We start from the raw sequence: 21,926 nt of genomic DNA on the forward strand, positions 1-21,926 counted from the left end.
GTTATCCCATATTTGAACATGTGGCTATAATGCCAAAGGGGAGGGATATATACATATTTTGGGTTTTCATACACAATAGTGGTATAGTAATAGGGAAAGGGGAACATAGGGAGTTAAGTATAGATAGAGTTAGTAGTTAGTATTGGATGGGAGATATGGAAGAGAGGAGACAAAGACTAAATTTTTATAGGAAACAAACTTAGTTAGGAGAGTAGATCAAAATGAAAAGAATTTTACACAGGAAATGTGGCTCTTTATGCAACAAGGATCAATCAATGAGTTTGATTTATCTCATGAACAAAGGTGGTATTGGGATGTTAGCAAAGAGTTTGATTGGGGATGATTGGGAAGTTAGACATGCTTCATTTTGTTGCTACAAACTGCTGAATAGGAGGATCTGCACTGGCCACCATGTGTTTCCTTTGCTTAGACCAGTGATATGAAAGAAATCATGCTTCTGCAACCCCATCTACCTACCCCTTCTATTTCCTAGCATTTTTTGTTACTTCAAGGAGGGTGCACTTAGACTTGCAAACCCTCATGTGCCTTTTCTTTTCCTTTGGCTTTTCCTTTTGATTTTCTATCTAAGGCTAGCCTTATTGCTTCCAAGGCCCCAGATTAAACAGTTGGGAACCTTCATTCTCTACCTAGCTACTTATCTGCCAAGATTGAACAGTTTGGACATATTTCTTTCTCTAGTCTACAACAATAAATTGAAATATGGCATGACCCTGCTTAGACTGTTGGATCACCCATTCAAAAGTAGGACAGCATCAACCAATTGTAGATATGTGTTTTCCACAACAATATGAGATCTTTGCATCACCAAAGTAGATCATATTGGCACTTCCCCTGCCAATCATGAAAAATGAAACCTATTGGTATAGGTAGCTAACAATACCCTCAATCTTTCCAACAATATCTTCAATATCAACCTCAATATTATTCTCCACCTCAACCTCCACATCCTACTCAATCTCAATTCCATCCTCAATTGAATACAAGTCAATGTTGGGAAATTTAGTTGTCTGCTAAATCCCTATCATTTAATTTGTCAATCCAGGGGTACTGTAAACTTAGAAGCAACCCAAAATATATGGGACCTCAGATGAAATAGGTGTAGGAAGTTTGCTTAGAATGGAAATGCATATTAGAAATCTAAACTGTCAGATCTATTTTATGAAGGCAGAAAATTGTTTGATCAATAGAATTATCTTACTTTAGAAGATAGAGAAGAGTCTCTTGTTCAAGAGTCCTGATTGTCCTTCTACAATCTTTCTATAATAACATTTCCAAACATCTAAAAAAGAAGGAAAGAAATGAAAGCAAGTAAATATTGTTTTCAGTTCAATTCTTCGCTCATGGAGGAGAGTCGCCTAACTTAGGAGGACTTTATTGCCCTTCTCACATAAAAGCTAGCTACTAAAGGAAATCAATATTAACATAAATGTAAGATAAAATCATATGAAAAAGTAAATCTTGTTTCAGTTCAGTTTAGCTCCTAGAGAAGAGGCTCCTAACTTAGGATTTCCTGGTTGTCGTTCCCACATAAAAACTAGTTATTGAAAGGAGATCAACCTTCACACACCAAAACATGGCCATAACATGAATTCATACTGAACTTATCTACAAGTATTTACAACAAAGAAATAAGATGAACATCATAATTAAAATTAATATATTCACAATTATGAACATTACTCTACAACAAAGTGCAATTATCTTGGTATGGGGATCCTTCCATTCCTTAATGAGCACACATGAACAACTATCACACCTTAAGAATCAAACAACACTCATAACTCATGATTTGGAGAAAATGATATTATTCATGTTGAATGAACAATCATAAATCTGATGCTAATGAATAACTAATAATTGTCCTCTCCTTTTATTTATACATGAATTAGGGATATCTACTCAATAAATGTATATCCCTTAAATATCTACTAGATCCATACTTCTCTCAACTTATCCCTAAATATTAGAAAGAAATCCCATGACACATCAAAATCTCCATGATATTTCTCCTTGGAATATGGTCCACCTTTTGAGTTGAAATTCGAATTTGATCTTGGGAGGCCACATAAGGGTGCCTTGGAAGCTTCCAAATGATCTACACATGTCATCAAACTCAAGCCACTTTTAGGTATAAGAAAATACATGTTATTTCTCTAACTTTTAATCATAAATTTGCTCTAAATACATAAAATTTATAAACTTTGGAAAATGAAGATATGAACCCATATGGTATTGGAAAGATAGAGTTATGAAATGATAATGTGATGAAATGAAGTGACAAAATGAGGATAAAGGTGAAAATGGAGTGAAAATTTATGTTAATTTGGCAGCCTAACATACCCCCCAACTTAGGTTATTGCATGTCCTCATGCAATCTATTACATTGATCATGATTTGATCTTTTGAATTGTCTTGCTTTTACATGAACTTTGGTTGATATCGATTTTTTTAACTTCACATAATTTTTCTTTTTGACAACTTTGTTCCTTTTTGCAAAGTCTTCTTTCTTAAAAACATTCAATTGCAACATATTATTTTGGTTGGTTCTTGTGTGACAACCAAAATTTCATTAGTATTGGTTCTTGTGTAACAATACTTTCATTGTTTTTGTGTTGCATCAAAAGACTTTGAAACATTTAATCAACCATTCATTCTTTGATCATTATTTGCAAAACATGTAACATTTGAATCATAATGCAATAGTAGTTGTTTGGAAAAAAGTATGTTGGTTAGAATGACATGTGCATGAAGGACATATATGACATATGAAAGGTGATAATGGAGTATGTATGTGAATATGAGGTATGAAAATGAACATGGTGTAACATTTTCCAAAAATTATAATTTTAGTATTAAAGGAATTGTATGATAAAAAGCTAGAAAAGCACATATCTTTACTTACCTGAGTGGACAAACTGTGTATATGTAGAAAAGTGTAGCTTCTGCTGCGAAATCATGGAATGAAGAATACAATAGTGTGATCTGTGTCTTGGTTGCATACATGATGGATGAAGTTGTGAATGTGGATCCTTTATTGTTGCTACTAAATTTGTTCCAAAGTATAAAATATTGTTGAATATGCTCCCGAATCATATAGTCTTCTTGGCGTTCCATATTGTGGCACAATTATTTCCATGTGAATAAATGTGTCTATGTTGAACATGGAAAGAAGTCATTGGATTACCGACCATTGATGAATGTCGTTAACCAATGCGAAGAAAACTCACCATTAATGTCAATGAGTGCCAAGGTACCTAAGTACATCTTGCAAAGTGCGAATAGATGAGATAATGTCGAGCCACTTGCAAGATCCAACAAAAAAGGGACATTAATGTATTCCCATTGTTCATTGGCAAAAAGACTTGCCATTAGGGCATGCAAGCCTCAAGGTACTAATAATGACTCTAGTCTTTGTCCCAGATAAAGTGCTGACGTCGATGGGTCAAGACTTGTTGAAAGGTGGGCCTTAAGGGATCTCACATCAATCAATGCAAGTTCATACAAAATGATTGGTAGGACTATAGATACAAGATGTTATGGTCAAATAGTTTTTGTGGCAATGAAAATAAGGTAATGTAGAGAGATGGATGGTTTATTCGTGAGGCAAAAAAAATGAACTGAAAAGTAGGCAAAAATGTATGCGACTCATAAAAATAGACATGTATGAAGTAGTGATGGATAAGGCAATGAATCAATGGACTTTAACATGGATGATTGATGAGGCTTTGAAGGAAAAGTGTGGGTAAATATATCATGATGCAAAAGATTTTTGTGTATCGACAAATGTCACGACATATGTAATTAGCTCCTTCAAGCTTCAATGATGAATGTGATTTCTAGAGATCACATTTGCATGAACTTGGATCATCACGCACCTATAAAAGCTCAGTACAAATCCTGCATGAAAACTGTGAGAACTTTTTTAAAGACATAAAATGCAAGTACGAATGTTAGCGACAAAATGAAATAAAAATAAAATAAAATAAAATAAAAATTCACCTATTTCCTTTGCGCGCAAGTTCCTTTGAAGTAACTCCAAGAAAATATAAATTGTTTTCAAGAGGTCTGAAATGTCCAATTGCAATTTATTTTTGTTTTTTTTTTTATTGTTTTTGATGTTCATTTTGTTTTTTAAATTGTTTTGATTTTGTTTTGATATATATATATATATATATATATATATATATATTTGTTAATTGTTTTGTTTTTTATTTATTTATTTGTTTTTATTTTTTTTATTTGTTGTGTTGTTGTTTTTTTTAAACTAAAATTTAAATTTAAAATTTGTTTTGGATTGTTAAAAAATAAATAAATAAATAAATAATAAAATCACAAAAATTTGTTTCGTATTGTTTTGATTTTTTTTCTTCATAAGATTTATTATTATGAATGTCTTAAAGGCACTATGATACACTTACAATATGAAAAGTGTTAAAAGAATCCAAAGATCGTGAATTAGAAATGATTATTCACTATTCACGACATGAAATTCTAAAATCCAAATAAAGTTTTTTTAATTGATTATTATTACAGTGAAGCTACATATCACTAGCTACAAAACTGTAAACCACAATATGTAATCTAAACAAACTGTTATCATCAAATTAGTAAAAAAATTATGGCCAAAAACAAATGTTTGGGCACTGAATGCAAGGTAATATTTAAAATTCCAGTCACATGCAATGTTTCAGATTCGTGATACTTACTTCTGAACCAAATCCTCCCTTTATATTCATACTTCATCGATATGATAATGTTGAGGAGACAGAAGGACGAAATCAATTGAAAATAGTTTTCAGAGTCACAGCGCCATTACGAAATGGTTGGAGCTAACCAGTCATATATTGGGTATTTAATGCCTTCAGAGTAGCACGCCAATTAGCCCGATAACATGGGAGCTGGCAAATATTATTTAATGTCGAATTTGACCGCTCCCGTGTTATCGCGTTAAGTCGCTCTGAGGGCATTAAATACCCAATATATGGCTGATTAGCTCTTTCCTCACGAAATTAATATTAGTCAGGAAAGGAGGAGATTTCTGAGTTGCGGATATCTGCAATGTTATTTTTCGTGCACATAGACTTGGGTAACAAATTGTCTAGCAGCTGTAAGATACTACATTATCTGGATGAATAGGACTGTCTGAGTTAACCAACCACTGCCTTGCGTGATGAACTCAGCTCTGAAGAGCACTCTTATGAGAAAGAGTTGCATTGGGCGGTCGTGAAGTTATGAGCGAACCAAATAGAGACAATGCATCAAGATCCTCTTCTGCCAAGGGTTTTGTGGCATCATCGGTCACATAATCATAAGATAAGCAGTGGATTCGCTCATGCATTTTTGTCCACATCATCAAGGCAAAATCATTATGCGAAGTCACATCGAAAAAATGAGCAAAGTACAAGATCTTCAAAAGCTCTGCAATGGCCTCATTAGAAAGCACCACACCATCCTTGGCAACATCTCCCTCTGCTGGAGGAGTTGCTTCACTAGTCTTCACTTCATCACTATCCTGTGTGTCTTGGGTTCCATTCTCCAGGATAGTGGAACCCTCTGTGACCACACCATCTTTAGTTGTAGGCTCCTTGCTGGCGGCATTCTCTTCTAGTAACTCTTTTTCTTTCTTGGCAATCTCTTCCTTCACAGCAGCAGCAAGAAGCTGCCTAAGTTTCTCGTACTCATCGATCAATACGACAACACTGGCCTTTGACCTCAACACATCGTCCTGATCTTTGTTTGTAACTTTACCCTGGGCTTTACTATCCTCGATCTGTAATATCCAATTATATTTATTTTTTTAGGGCCCTAAGATGCTTGTTCATCATGGACAGAATAGGACCATCCTTAACAAGGAAAGACCTGGAAGGAACTGTGGAGCCATTGGGAGATGCAGGAGTTGCTACCTCTGAGCCAACCATTGCAGTCCTCTAAAAGTGAAACTTATGTTGAAAAATATAGCGTAACGCGAGGGTTTTAGTATCTTAAGCTGAAGCCCTACCTCAAACAGTGGGGCGACCTAAACTTTCATGGCATACATTATAAACACGCTCATTCGTTGTTCACACAACTCCCAAATAGCCGCAAAATCCCAAAAATATGCTACAAGCGCCAAAAATTCACTCCGAGGGTTTAAAGCTCAAATCCTAACTCCAGCCGCAGTTCTAGACTTCTATTTCAGACTCTGTGAAGAACCCAAAGCCCTGAAACCCTTTAAAAGAAAAATGACCAAAACATGGCGAATCACCGAGACCCCTTCAATATTTTTAACCTCAAAACTTGCTTTACAGGTCTCGGCTCTAAACATCAACGGTGAACTATAGAAAAACAAATTTTGAACCCCAGAACCCTTCAAAACAAACCTCGATACATAAAAAGAAGAGAAGAAACTTGAAACATATACGAGGGTTTTGAGTTCAATAACTACCCGTATATCTGCCCGGCATACACTGAATATGGTCTCATCCCAAAGATTTCTAAAAGCAAAAAAAGGATAAGAAAAAAAAATACTTCTAACAGGGTTGTTGTACGATTGAATTTGGGTCAATGATAATGCGAAAAACCAGAGCCGCGCACGTAGATTTTAACAGCAACGTGATGCTAGGAAGACATGCAAGTGTTCAAACCATACCAAGAGTCACCTACCTACTATCATTGTTATCACTGTTATGTCGTAATTTCTTTCGTCTCCTAGATCAAATTGAAACAACTAATGAAGACTGGAAAATGCAGCAAAATCAGGATTCTTCGATCATGCTAGAGAATCTTGGCGTGATCTATTCCTTATTTAATGAACTGAAACCTGATTTTCCTCATGGATTTTCGATCTCCATTATTTTTGGGATTTGCTATCATCTTGTCACTTTTCTTCAACACAGCAGGTCTTATCTTTCTCCAACGCAGCGGCTAACTTTCTCTCTTACAAAATGACACTCCATAATTTCTATATGGTGCGTGGTTCTGGTTATTCACTGGAATTAAATTGATAGTTGCGTAGTGAAATCACATCACAGAAAATATCCATGGCTTGATGATGCCTTAACCCCATCTCCCAAGTAGATCTTTCATCAATAGTTGTTCACAAGTTGTGGAGGCCATTGCCCAGTATTATGCCTTTGCACTGGACCTTTTGGATCCAGCTAAGATGACTGCTGCTACCGCACGAGAGTTTCTGCCAAAGAGTTCCCCATAGAAATGACCCAACTGTGAGGTACAAAATCTTGCTCCTACCACAAGTCAAAATGAACTCGAGTGCAATCGTTATAAATGAAATGAATCAATCTCGCTACTGCAACGATGTGATAACGATGAACTGGATAATGATGAACTGGGTTATTGTTATAAAGTCAATGAAGGAATCTAATTATATATGTAATTATGCTAAACTGGTCAGGTATAACGTTTTTCTGAACGTATCGATACTGCCCACTTAACTAACCTCCTCACTACTAGGTTTTTTTTTTTTAATTGAAATTATTCTCTAATGATTTTTTTAAACTAACCTAAAATTGATGTTTTTTTTTAAACTAAAATGGTTTTATTTTGATTGTAAAAAAAAACTACAAAAATAAATAAATAAACCCTATATTTTTTTTTAAAGAAATTATTTATTTATTTATTTTGTGTTGTTATTAAGAACTAACAATTAAAAATAAAAAAATGAAAATTATTTTGCATGGTTTAAAAAACTAAAAAAAAAAAAAAAAAAAGAACAAAACAACAACAACAACAGCGACCACAACAACAACAACAACGACAACGACAACAACAACAACAACAACGACAACGACAACAACAATAAAATTTTATTCTTAATTTTTTTAATTTTATGTTAAAATCAATTTATTTTTTTAAAACCTAACCCTAAAACAATCTAGAAATTTTTTATTGATTTAGAATGAATTTTTTTTTTAGCAAACGGAGATAACAATATTGCAATCCTGAAAACATTTATAAACATTTTACTTTTATTCCAACTGAAAATATCATCCTACCTATTCTATACTAATTGAAAATTACAAACAATTATGTGTAATTAAATTTCCAATGTAACCATTCATGCAATAGTAGTAAAAATATTTTCATTTTTATTTTTGCAAATTTAAAATGAAAATATACAAGGATGATCGAATCTAGTTTTTGTGAGTGATTTAATGAAATAAAAATGAAATCGATCTAACCTGTACTTGTTTGAAACCATCGAAACCACCTTTCAATAAGACTTTCTTAAGCGTGATTTCCACTCTGATTCAGATCATGCTGCAACTTCTCTTCGTCCTCCTTAATCTCCTATTCAAATAATTGTTCATTGTCAGATATACAAGATTCTTCGAATGTTAATTCATTGCTTTCTTATGGAGGAGTAGTTAAACTTTTGGCTGCTGTCAAGATCTCTTCTTCGCAAGAAGAGGAGATCCTGACACTTTCTAGGATCTAAGCCAGTTGTTCCAAACTTATACTCATTGTTCTTCCATATATACATATGGATTTTTATTGCGTTTTTGTTTTTTCTTTTTAGTGAATGGGGGTTTTTTATTTGTGTTTTATTTCTATGTTTTTTCATATGAGAATAAACTTAAGTGAAATTCCTAAATGCAATTAATCCTAAATGATCTCAAATAAAAATTCTTCCTAAACAATCTTCCTAAATAGCGTACATCTAAGTTTGCTTCCCTGGCAACGGCACCAAAATGTTGGGAAACTTAGTTGTCTGCTAGTCATTTAATTTGTCAATCCGAGGGTATTGTAAACTTAGAAGCAAACCAAAATATATGGTACCTCAGATGAAACAGGTGTAGGAAGTTTGTTTAGAATGGAAATGCATATTACAAATCTAAACTATCAGATCTATTTTATGAAAGCATAAAAATGTTTGATCAATGGAATTATCTTACTTTAGAAGATAGAGAAGAGTCTCTTGTTCAAGAGTCCTGATTGTCCTTCTACAATCTTTCTATAATAACATTACCAAACATCTAAGAAAGCAAGAAAGAAATGAAAGCAAGTAAATATTGTTTTCATTTCAGTTCTTAGCTCATGGAGGACAGTCTCCTAACTTAGGAGGACTTGATTGCCCTTCTCACATAAAAGCTAGCTACTGAAAGGAAATCAATATTAACATAAATGTAAGATAGGAAAGCATATGAGAAAGTAAATTTTGTTTCAATTCAGTCTAGCTCCTAGAGAAGAGGCTCCTAACTTAGGAGTTCCTGGTTGTCCTTCCTACATAAAAACTAGCTACTGAAAGGAGATCAACCTTCACACAACAAAACATGGCCATAACATGAATTCATACTAAAATTATCTACAAGTATTTACAACAAAGAAATAAGATGAACATCATATTTAAAATTAATATATTCACAATTATGAACATTACTCTACAACAAAGTGCACTTATCTTGGTATGGGGATCCTTCCATTCCTCAATGAGCACACATGAACAACTATCACACCTTAAGAATCAAACAACACTCATAACTCATGATTTGGAGAAAATGATATTATTCATGTTGAATGAACAATCATAAATCCGATGCTAATGAATAACTGATAATTGTCCTCTCCTTTTATTTATACATGAATTAGGGATATCTACTCAATAAATGTAGATCCCTTAAACATCTACTAGATCCATACTTGTCTCAACTTATCCCTAAATACTAGATACAAATCCCATGACACATCAAAATCTCCATGATCTTTCTCCTTGGAATATGGTCCACCTTTTGAGTTGAAATTCGAATTTGATCTTGGGAGGCCACATAAGGGTGCCTTGGAAGCTTCCAAATGATCTACACATGTCATAAAACTCAAGCCACTTTTAGGTGTAAGCAAATACATGTTATTTCTCTAACTTTTAATCATAAATTTACTCTAAATACATAAAATTAATAACTTTGGAAAATGAATATATGAACCCATGTGGTATTGGAAATATAGAGTTATGTAATGATAATGTGATGAAATGAGATGACAAAATGAGGATAAAGGTGAAAATGGAGTGAAAGTTTACGTTAATTTGGTGGCCCAACAGCCAACCCCTTCCATTACCATCTACTTCATTTCCTTAAAGAAAAAATTGGTTGCCTACACAACCACTCCCCAATGCCAATAATAAAGCACCTCAACAACCCACTTATAGGGTTGACGTCCAAAATTTTCAAACCTATATGATAGCTCCTCCAAATTTAAATGATATGCATCTTACATCTAGGAGAGTTTTGCAAAATAAAACACCTCCTATTTTCATTCAAGAATACAAAGAGGATAAAACTCCTAAACAATACGAGACTCCTCAAAAGGAAGAAATTCCCAAACAAATAAATGATAATTAAATAATACCAACTCTTACAACTCCTCTACCTTAAAAACCCCCCATGTCATTACAAAACCCTCCTTTCCTTGAGAGACTACAAATTGGTAAAGATGTAGACAAGAAAAATATTTTACCAGGTTATAATATGTTATATTAGTTGAAAAATGTTTGCATTAAAATCCCTTTGCTTCGAGCAATAAACGAAATTCCTATTTTTGCAAAAAAAAAATAGAGTTGTGTATTAGAAAACCTACAAGAAAAATTAAATAAATAAATAAATAATTGCAACTCATAGAGAAAATTGCAGAAATTATGATAGGAAAGTTAACAATTTACAAATACTTAGATACGAGAAGTCCTATTGTAAATATTCACATCAATAATCTCGAAATCCCAAATATAGTGATTGACTTAGGTGCAGCTATAAATATCATGACAAAGAGTACTATGGATGAATAAAAATTAAGTGATCTTCAATATCCTCCTGTATTGCAATTAGCAGACATGTCTATTATTAAAACAAAAGGAATATTAGAGGATATATTAGTATCCCTAGATTCATGGGAGTATCCAGTTGATTTCATTATTCTAACTCCAAGGATTAATCTAGGAGGTTATCCATCGATACTTAGTAGGCCATGGTTGGCCACAATCAATGCATATGCTAGTTTTTCATCTAGTGATATGTTTATTTCTCATGGAAATTCAACTAAAAAGTTTACATTATATCCACCAACAACAACAATACATGAAATAGAAAACAAAAAATGGATTGAATATGATGATGAAGACTATGAAAATATTCAACGCGTTTTAATTATCTCACAAAATGATAAGGAAAATCAATTAATGAATCTAATGAAGAATCATGATTTTTCTTCATATTTTCAACAAAATTATTGTGTTCATATGTTAGAAGTTTTCAAGAAAATTGTAGTATTAAAGACATTTCATATCGACAATCCAAATTATCATTAAACTCGATGGAAAAATTCGGCAATTCTCTTATAAAGATTAACCTAGGATAAACATTAAATATCAATAATAACCCAGAGGAATTTCAAGAAGAGCAACTAATTAAGATGTTGCAAAAAAATTCCTCTGCATTTGCATGGGAATACAGACATGAAATGAATCAATCCAAACCCATTCATGCATCATATTTATATACAAGAGAATGTTAAACCTATAAGACAACCCCATAGAAGAATGCATCCTAATCCAAGGAAGATTGTTAAAGAGGAGTTACAGAAATCGTTCAATGTGAACTTTATTTACCCAATCTAAAATATCCAATGGATTTCACCCTTGGTTATTGTGGCAAAGAACAATGGAAATTGGAGAATTTGCATAGACTATAGAGAATTGAATAAAGAAACTCTAAAATGTCATTTCCCATTACCATTCATTAATTCAGTTTTAGATACACTAGCAGGGAAGAAATATTTCTCTTTTCTTGATGGTCTCAGCTAATACAATCCGATGCAAATTGCACCTGAATATCAAGATAAGAAAATGCTTACATGTCCATGGTTTATGCATACTTATAAATCATTTCCCTCTGGTTTGTGAAATGCACCTGCTACATTTCAAGAGCAGTATTAGGTACTTGATCCATGGTTGTGTAGAAGTCTATATGGATGATTTGATTGCTTATGGGAATACTTTTGTAGAAGATTTGGAAAATTTCCTTATTAGATGTAAAGAAGCTAATATTTCATTAAGTAACGAAAAATGATTTATGATGTTTAATGAATGATGTTGGCATTGATGTATGTTACAGTGTTGTAGATGTGTTGTTGGTTGGCATTGATGTCAACCTAGTTTTTGGGTTGAAGGTGAGTTGGTTATGCATGTGTATGTGGTCCTTGTCATGTCCACTGGCTTGTACTAGCTTGGAGTTGTGATGATATTCTTGATCATGTTGCTGCATACAAGTGTTGGTGGATACTACTGGAGTTAGAGATGAGGAGCCTTGTTGGTTAGGTCTCCATATCCCATATTAGATCTCCCATGTTGATGATGTTATACATTGGGCTTGGAGAGGAATTATAACTGTCATTGAATTCTTGAGATGGTTTTATAGGTGTTAGAGGATGTCTAACATGTATTGGCATTACATACTGATGACAGAGTTGTTGTGATGGCCCATGTGTTAGTATGGTTCTTGGTTGGAATCCAAGTCAACCTAGTTTGACGTATGACAATGATAGTGATCTAGAAGGGAATTGGTGAAGTGTTGCAAAGGTTTAAGTGAATCCTAGAGATCCTATAGAGTATTTTCAAGCTCTGGAAGAAGTTTGGGAAGGTTCTGAGCTGAGGAAAGATGATTTTGACAATCCAATGCCCGAGTTGCATGGATGATGGGTCATCAGAGTGACTAAAAGTGTCTAGTTTTTGGGATACATTCTTGTAGGAGTGATTGAGGATCTCCAATCGAATTTCGCCTATGTTGTCCATGCGACCGAAAGTTTTGATGATATTTTCTCCTCATTCCTCACACAACTCAACTAATTTTGGTATTGTGGCAAAGATTATGATTGGAACGTTTCGACATATGGTTGGAAACGATAATAGAGCCTCTAGAAGCTTATTAAAGTTGAATATATCAAAAGGATAATGGAGTAAGTGGTTTGATTTGGTCAAGAAACCCATATTAACCAAATATAAAGTGTGTGAAAAGAATTGTTGAGTTCTCGATAATTTGTAGCATTTACTGAGTTAATCATCACACAAAAATGATAAATAGAGGAAGGCTTTGAGTCTATTTGGCTGGTTGATTGAGTGTGTGAGAGCATGCAATTGTGAGGGTACTGAGAGTGAGTAGAATTGCAATAGTTTCTCACATAGGTTTTGCAGTGTTTCTATCAGAATTGTGTATGCAAATTTAGAGATGATTTGAGGATAATTTTGTAATCTTATGTGTCATAGAGTAGAGAAGAATTAGCAACTTGTGGTGTGTTTGAAAGAAGTGAATTTGTGTGACAAGAAAAGAATTGTTTGCTTCCTTCATGTTAGAGTTTTCATTCAGATTGTATGTGTAGAATGATGCTGTTGAGAATATTGAGAACCCAGTATGAAACATTTATGAAAGAATTGTTTGCTTCCTTCATGTTAGAGTTTTCATTCAGATTGTATGTGTAGAATGATGCTGTTGAGAATATTGAGAACCCAGTATGAAACATTTATGAAAAGTGAAGGCATGGAGGCTTCATAGTAGATAGTGATTTGAAGGATTCAATAGAAGGAAGATATTTCTCCATCCAATAGGAGTTGGATGGTCCAGTGGTATTTGGGAGAGGGCCATTGGTCATGGAATTTTCTAGTAGATAGATTTTTGTAGATCTGCGAGAGAAATAGTTTTCGAGTCTGATAGGTTCCACAATACTATGAAGGAAGTTGATTCTTCTATCTTATGGGTGTAACCTAATCCATGTAAAAAAAAAACAACATATTAATAGAAGAATTGAATTGTGCAACAAAAGTAGGGTGGTTTTCTCTCGAAAGGGTTTCCACCATAAATACTTGTGTTCTTATTTGTGCATGCTTGTGTTCATATTTCTCATGGTTATTATGGTTTTGGTTTATTGTTGCTTTCATATTCAATTAAGTTAATGTTGTCAATGTTCATGGCTATTTGATATTGTGGAAAAAATATTCAAAATTGGTATAAAGGCCATCACTATTGATTCACCCCCCAGTAGTGATACGGTTTCCATCAATTGGTATCAGAGCTAGTGCTCTTCAGTGAAGCTTGACCATTTGAAGAGTAGATCGTAAATCATGGCCAGAAGCAAGAAGAGGATGTCTCAAAAGACAGGGTTTGAAGAAGGAAAAGATTCAGTCAATTGCAAATGAAGCAACAAATTTTGAAATCTCAGCCAAATAAGTTGTGTCATGAGGTAATATGTTGAAAGAATTTTTGAATTATGATTCTGATGATTCTGTTGAGTTACATAGTGAAGAATAAAATGATGTTTCTCATGTTAAGGCTGACTATAAATCAACAATGGTTTTAATTAAATAATTAGTTGCTCAAGTAGATAGACTAACTGTTGCATATAGAGATCATGAGAAACTATTGCAGATTTGTGATGAGAAGGAGAAAAATCTCAAGGAGGAGCTCACTACCATGAGGACCCAGCTGGCAGACTCCAAATGAATTTAAGAAGTAATGTGAAACAAGGAAAAGGAAAACAAAGACTATGTAGAAGCACTCGAAAATGTAGTAGATAAATTGTGGATGAAACTTGAAAGAAAATACCAACAACTTGAAAAGTTTAAGATAAAAATAGCAGTGAACGGATCTAGCTCTTACCTTCAATGAGGAAATACAAGTTTGGATATAGGAAAGATTAACATAATAGAATAAAAGAAGGCTACAATAAATATTGTGAGTAGCCATGAGAATGTTGGAGAAAAGAGGCAACAAATTCATCATCGCCAGCAAAGAAGAGATTCAAAAGAAGCTTATATGTCAAGAAAATCATACAACCCTAGAGTTGATAGTACTAGAGTTCAAAGGAGAAATCAAAACTCATTTGCCTCTTTGTTGAATGAGATTGAGTGTTTCAATTGTCACCAGTTTGGACATATGGCAGCTATTTGTAGGAGAAAGTTGGAAACGTCTATGCATCAACTTGGATAGCAAAGAAGAGGATCTTGTTTTAGGTATACAATTTTGTTTAATGGTTTATGTTATGCTTGTAGTATTTTTGGACATAAGGTCATTGATTGCAGATCTAGTACGAGAAGAAGGAACTCTAGCATGAGAAACACAAGATTAGATCTGTTGGATTCTTATATTGGTCATGTAGAATATTATATGTTTCATAACTTTGGACACATGGATAAGGATTTCCAGATGGCTAGATCCATGAGAGCTTCAATACAAAAGCAACGGACAAAGAAGCATGCACAACAAAGGAACCAACCAGGAGCTATGAAGAAGAAAAAGGAAGAACAATTAGGAAAGTGTGGTATTTCTCTTTGTTCACGTGATCAGGATGATAAATTGTATATTGATAGTGAATGTTCACAACATATGTTAGGATATAGGAGAAAATTTCACTTCTTGAAGAGAATCAAAAGTGGGAATGTTATTTTTGAAGGTAATGAACCAGTGAGAGTATTGGGAAGTGGCAAGGCCAACCTTGGTGAAAAGAGGACCAATGCAGAAGATGTTTGGTTCATTGAGAGTCTTAAGCACAATATTATAAGTGTGAGAAAAATGGTGGATGGAGATAAGGAAGTGGTACTCAAATCCAAAAGTTGTTTCATCCAAAAAGAAGGATCAAAGAGAGTGATATCTAAAGGAGTAAAGACACTTGACAATGTCTATGTGTTGAAGGAAAGAGTAAGAAAAGAAAGGATATCAAAGAATTAATCTTCATCTTTAGCTTTAGAGTAGAAGAGATCAACACATATTGCAGTCCACACTTGCATGATAGATCTTTTAGACTACAAAATGAATGTGAGGCCTTCATTGTCAAGGGGGAGTATCTGGAACATAATGTCTTTCATGCAGTTAGGATGTGATGTTAATAATTCTTATCTCTTTGATTGTGATTTATTGATGTTTTGTTTTTTCTACTGATGTTGTTTTTGCTAAGGGTATTGTGATAAAGAGATTTTCTATTGTGATGAGTGGAGATGGCACATGTTTAGGGGGAGCACTTCATATGCTTCCAATATTTATGTTGTGATGAGTGGAGATGGAACATGTTCAGGGGGGGTACTTCATATGCTTCCAATATTTCAATGGTATTGATGGAATCATGGCTCCTTGGAGGAGTTTACTATATGTTCCATGCTATGTGCTTATTTGACATAAGTTTGTTGCAGGTGCTTGCATTTTGGTTGTTCATGGATAATATGCTACATATGCAATTGGCTTATATCATGCACTTTGGTTTTGATGATATCATGCATGTGTGGGCACCATGTAGATTAGTACTATGACGGTGCATGATGCTTATATTTATGAGGATGTTTTTCTGATATGATATTGTTACTGTCACTACATCATTATATACTTGTTGCTACTACCAATTCAGTTTATATTGTAGAGATCCATACTACATATGATGATTATTTTGTTTTTCCAGAGAGATTTGATATATTGGGATGATTGGTGTGCTGTATTGCTGATTCATGGTGTTGCTATATGTTGTTGGTTCATGATATTGTTGACACATGTTGTTGTTGAGACACTATACATTGTTATGTGTTGGCGATTACTAATGATGATATCTTGATTCCATGGTTGATGATTTGGAGAGGCCAATGCATGTATCTTATATGATTTATATTGATGTTATCTTGCTGCCATAAAGAGGACGTGTTGTTGATCATATGCTCTATGTACTTGCATTGTGAAATTGTACTAGACATGCATTGATGAGAGGATTTTATGACAGTCATAGTCTCATTTTTTATGTGTCATGAATAGAGTTTTGAGCCATGATTGGCATGTGTATAGTGAGTTATGAGAGTAGTGCATCTATGTAGGGGTTGTTAGTAGTGTCAATAAAACCATGTATTTCATGTATTATTTATGTATACTCTCACACTTATAATGGAGAGGCTATGTAGAGTCATGTATCCATTGAGAGAGAGTCATGTGAGTCATGGTTCAGCCATATGTATGGGCTTATGTTGTCATTGTACAATCATATATTATATTTTTGGAAGCCATTTAGTAGGCCTATCATTGGTCCATGTGGAGTAGCCTCTTGCATATCGAAAGGAGGCATTGCAAGCTATATATATCAGTTTACATTCAGCTATGGAGATGTTTGCATTTGGTGGAGTATGGTTAGTCATAATGTTGTGACATGTCATCACGTATTTGCTGCTACTATGTCTACTTTAGAGAGATGTTTCTTCTAGATAGACATTGTTGATATTGATATATTAGAGTTTTTTAGCTGGAGAGTACATTGTGGAGAGGATGTATTTGATGTTGTTGTTTAAGAGTTGGTTGGATATATGTTGTTGCTACTATGGATTTGATCAGATTTGTTGCTACTGGTTGGTTACATTATGTTGTTGCTTATATATGTTGGTGCTTTGATTTGTTTCTACTATTATGACATGTATTATGTTGTTTTTGTCTCAAGAGAGAGAGCATGTGTTTCAGTTATTGTTGTTTCTCTAGTGTGTTATTGATTGGGAATAGCTCGAGTCCAGGGGGATTTTAGTGAACATATTTTTCAGTTATGTGGGGGAGTGTTGTTGTTATTCTTATCATTCAGTCTTGAACTCCATTGTTCATCACCTTTATATGGATTTGAGTGGAGTTGTTTTTGTTGATGGAGCCCATTACCTGTAGAAGAGAATATAGCATTTGTCCCTGACATATTTTACCCTTTTCCATTAATGTCAAAGTTGGAGAATGTGATGATGTTGGTCATTTTTCAGAGGATAGTTTCAGATGATTATTTTAGCTAGATTTTCCATCAATGGCAAAGGGGAATATTGTTGGCATTGATGTATGTTGCAGCGTTGAAGATGTGTTGTTGGTTGGCATTGATGTCAACCTGGTTTCTTGGGTTGCAATTTAGTTGGTTATGCATGTGTATGTGTGTTTGTAGGTGGCTTGTGTATGGATGATGTGTAGATGGCCCTTGGTATGTCTACTAGTTTCTACTAACTTGGAGATGTGATAATCTTCTTAATCATGTTTTTGCATACAAGTGTTGATGGTTGCTATAGGAGTTAGAGTTGAGGAGCCTTGTTGGTTAGGTCTCCATATCCCAGATTAGGTCTCCCATGTTGATGATGTTATACATTAGACTTAGAGAGGAACTACAAGTTTTAGAGAATTCTTTAGATGGTTGTACAAGCATTGTAGGATGTATGACATGTTATGGAGTTGCATATTGATAGCAAAGTTTTTGTGATGGTCCAGGTGTTAGTATGGTTGTTTGTTTGAATCCAAGTCAACCTATTTTGACTTATTATAAATATAGTGATGTTGCAGTGAATTGGTGAAGTGTTGCAAAGGTATTAGTGACTTCCAAAAGTCCTATAGAGGCTTTCCAAGCTCTGGAAGAAGTTGGGCAGGGTCTCAGCTAAGGAAAGATGATTTTGACCATCCTCTACCCCAGTTGCATGGATGATGGGTCATCAGAGTGACAAAAGGAATCCAGTCGCAGGGAGACATGCTTGTGGGAGTGGATAAGGACCTCTAGTCGAATTTATCATGTGTTGTGCATGCGACCAAGCTTTTTTACGATATTTTCTCTGCATTCCTCGCGCAACTCAGCTAATTTTGGTATTGTGGCAAAGCTTATGACTAGAACTTTTCAGCATATGGTCAGAAAAAGGTAATAGGTCCTCTAGAAGCTAATTAAAGTTGAAGATATAAAAAGGCTAGTGGAGTAAGTGGTTTTATTTGGTCAAGAAGCCTATCTTAACCAAATATGAAGCGTGTGAAAATAATTGTTGAGTGATCCATAATCTGTATCATTTATTGAGTTAATAATCATAGAAAAATGATAAATAGAGGAACGCTTTGAGTCTATTTGGTCAGTTGATTGAATGTGTGATAGCATGTCATCGTGAGGGTATTGAGAGTGAGTATAATTGCAACAATTGTTGGGATGGGGTCCCCAGGGGTAGAATTGAATTAATTTAGTCATTTTTTGTAAAGAAATTTGTAAATAATGTAAAGTCTCCACAAAATATGGATGCGGAGCATGTAGCTAGTCAAGAGTCACAAGGGCCTTAGCCCATTGTTTGGGTAAGTGATAGGCAGTTTTGAAGACTCACTCATGAGTTGAGGGCCATGGTATTGTATTAGAAAAAATATAAATATATGGGTCTTAGCGAATGACAATACGGATGAGATAAGCAGGAATGGATGATGTTGTAAAGGTCTGAAAGATAGGATGGTTTGTTCCTATCAATAAGCGAAGGAAAGGCTCTGCAACTGAGTGCGCGAAGGCTTGGAAAAGTCCACAGCTTAGTGTGTGGACCCCTGCAGCTGAGTGCGCAAGGTAGTTGAACTATGTACTCGAAAGATTCTGATTAATAAAGATTGATTTTGGGTTGGAAATACTTGCATCTATCTATTTAATTGTTATGTCACGCTCACTATTGTTTCTGTAAGTCAAAGTGTTTTGTCCATGCAAATTGGGTTAATTGAACATGTTTATGCTTAACAAGATAATCGAATGATATTCGCGAAGTTCTAAATCTATTTTGCGTTAGTTTCGAATAAGGAATATAGGTCTGTGCGAAGACAAATCTAGATCTCAGAAGCCCTAGAAGACTTACTCAGTGTCATGAAAGTAGCTTACATATCCTGTTAGGGCCTAATTAACACAATTGGATGGTCCCGCGAAGAATTGAAGGTATCTAGGGACGAATTTGGAGTTCTAACTCTATCAGAAGGTTAGATCTGCACGGAAGCATATCTAAGGCACTGAAAGACATCACAATAGTCTTTGGATGCAGAAACTTGGTTCTTGCATCCCCCAATACCACTTCAGGTGAGACTGTAGCCTGCACTACGCAGGTTGCTACCGAAAGGGCCAGTAGTGTAGGGTTTGTTAGTTGGTGCAAATAACTTCGAACCTGGGTCAGGATCCCTTCAGCCAAAAAATGGTTCTATTGTCAGGACTGGGATCTATTTAAGAGATGTGTGATGTCGCATCATTGGAATACAACTAAGAAAGAGATTGAAAAGTGGCTATATCGAAAGATTCATGAGTTTGCGGCTCAAGAAAACAGGAATCCATGCATGTTGGAGACAAATTGATTGAACAGATATCTGTATACAGAGGTACACGAAATTTTCTTTTCACTTTTCCATGCAAATTATATGAGTGGTTAGCTAAATTGGCAGACAGTTAAGGGAGGTGGAAGCTTGATAACCCTATAGTGAGGACTCCATAATTGGTGAGACGACTAGAGGCATCTCAAAGCAAGATCGCATCAGTTGTCAATCACTCGCTTGATCGAATTCTGGGAGGATTTGTTACTGAATTTGTAGTTGACACATCAGTTAGCTATAGCAAATCAGAGTGAAGATTCTTCAAAGTTCTATGAGGTAAGTACTTAATGTCATTGAATACTTGGATTAAAATGCTATTATGTGAAAAGCAAGTAATTCCTTCACCTTAATTTTCGGAGCTACGCAAAGTTGAAGACTCTTTAGAAGAGGTGACAGATCAGGTCTAGAGTACAATCCACTGAATAAAGCTCCTTCAAGTGACGATGAAGGGGCGGTGTTGAATACACTGCAAAGCACCATTCAGTTAATAACTCAGGGTATTCCGAGGACATCTCATCCATCCACCCCACCTCCACCTCCACCTCATACACCTACACCTTCACCTCCTCCACCTCCACTCTCACCATTCAACATGACGAATGCGATGAAGATGTTGATATTTAAAGGAACGAGCGATGAATATCCAAAACAATTTTGGTTTGTTGTGGTAGTTGTGTGGACAGTGCAGCAGATTACTGATGACAATATTAAGAAATCATAGTTGGTTACAGCCTTGTAGGACTACACACTAACTTGGTATATAAAGTATTGCACTAATAACCCCAACGCGTCTTTGGAAGATACCTAGCTAGATTTAAACAAGGATTTCAGTAGGCCTAAGTTAGAGGCGCGGTTAGTAATTGAATTTAAGGAGATACGAATGAGAGTTGATGAGATGCCATGGGACTTTGATCAGAGGTTGAAGTGCCAGATCAGGTAAGCTAATATGAAAATCTCAGATACCCAGCATCATGACTGGTTTATAGAATCTCTTTTGCTGCACCAAAAAATACCTTTGTCACAGCAGAAGATAACAACGCAAGCAGAAGCCTTGGAGATTGCAATGAGGTTGCATGCATTACCTATTCCAAATATGAACCTTAGGGTACAACAGATTCATTCACAGCTGGAGAGCCTACACTTAGAGATGTAGAGCATGAAGAAAGGATGGGAAGCTCATCCAAAGGTGCGCACTGAGATCTGGTGTCTAAAATGTAAAATCCATGGAAATGATAAGGATCATTTCCCTATATTTAAGAATTATATTATAGGGGGATGACATCTACCCCTAAAACCAAAGACTAATACTGAGACGAGCACGGGGGCTACATTGTGGTGAGCTATTTTTCAAGTCACATGATATATGTTACAGATAACTGCCACCTACTGCATTAGTTTGTACATACCCCTCAGTAGTTATTTTTCAATTTATGTAAATCTGTGGGCCATGATGAGTGCCAATGTCAAAGTTATGAGCTAATGATGGAAAGAACCCCTACTTACCATATGCAAGCATAAACATGGTCTCCAGGTCAAGGTGCATGGAGAGCACACAGTCATTTTGAAGTCCGAGGATGAGAACGAGGAGGTGGACATGGTAGAGGTCATGGTCAGGTTATTTGCTACAACTACGGAGAGTCAGGGCACTTCGCATGAGATTTCTCAAATCCTACGCACCCTTCATGTCAATACTGAAGACAATTCGACCATGCCATAGAAGAATGTCTGGTGCTAATAGCTAAAATGCAAGAGAATATAACGCAGCCTCAGCAGCCTACGTAGAACTTACAAATGATGAGGAATGAGCCC

General features: G+C 35.0%; 1 protein-coding gene across 1 annotated transcript; it reads right to left on the reverse strand.

Annotated features, from left to right (window-relative positions):
* Nucleotides 1-5,197: 5,197 nt before the first annotated feature.
* LOC149258527 (uncharacterized) lies at nucleotides 5,198-5,939 on the reverse strand. Its single transcript, XM_089421356.1, has 2 exons — nucleotides 5,925-5,939; nucleotides 5,198-5,791 (listed from the first exon to the last, which is right to left on the reverse strand). Exons 1-2 carry the CDS (start codon nucleotides 5,937-5,939, stop codon nucleotides 5,198-5,200), a joined length of 609 nt encoding a protein of 202 aa, XP_089277482.1.
* Nucleotides 5,940-21,926: the final 15,987 nt, after the last annotated feature.

This window comes from Pinus tabuliformis, chromosome 6 (genome assembly GCF_031772625.1).
Source record: "Pinus tabuliformis cultivar Carrire ecotype Pingquan chromosome 6, CPIR1, whole genome shotgun sequence".
Taxonomy (NCBI): Eukaryota; Viridiplantae; Streptophyta; class Pinopsida; order Pinales; family Pinaceae; genus Pinus; species Pinus tabuliformis.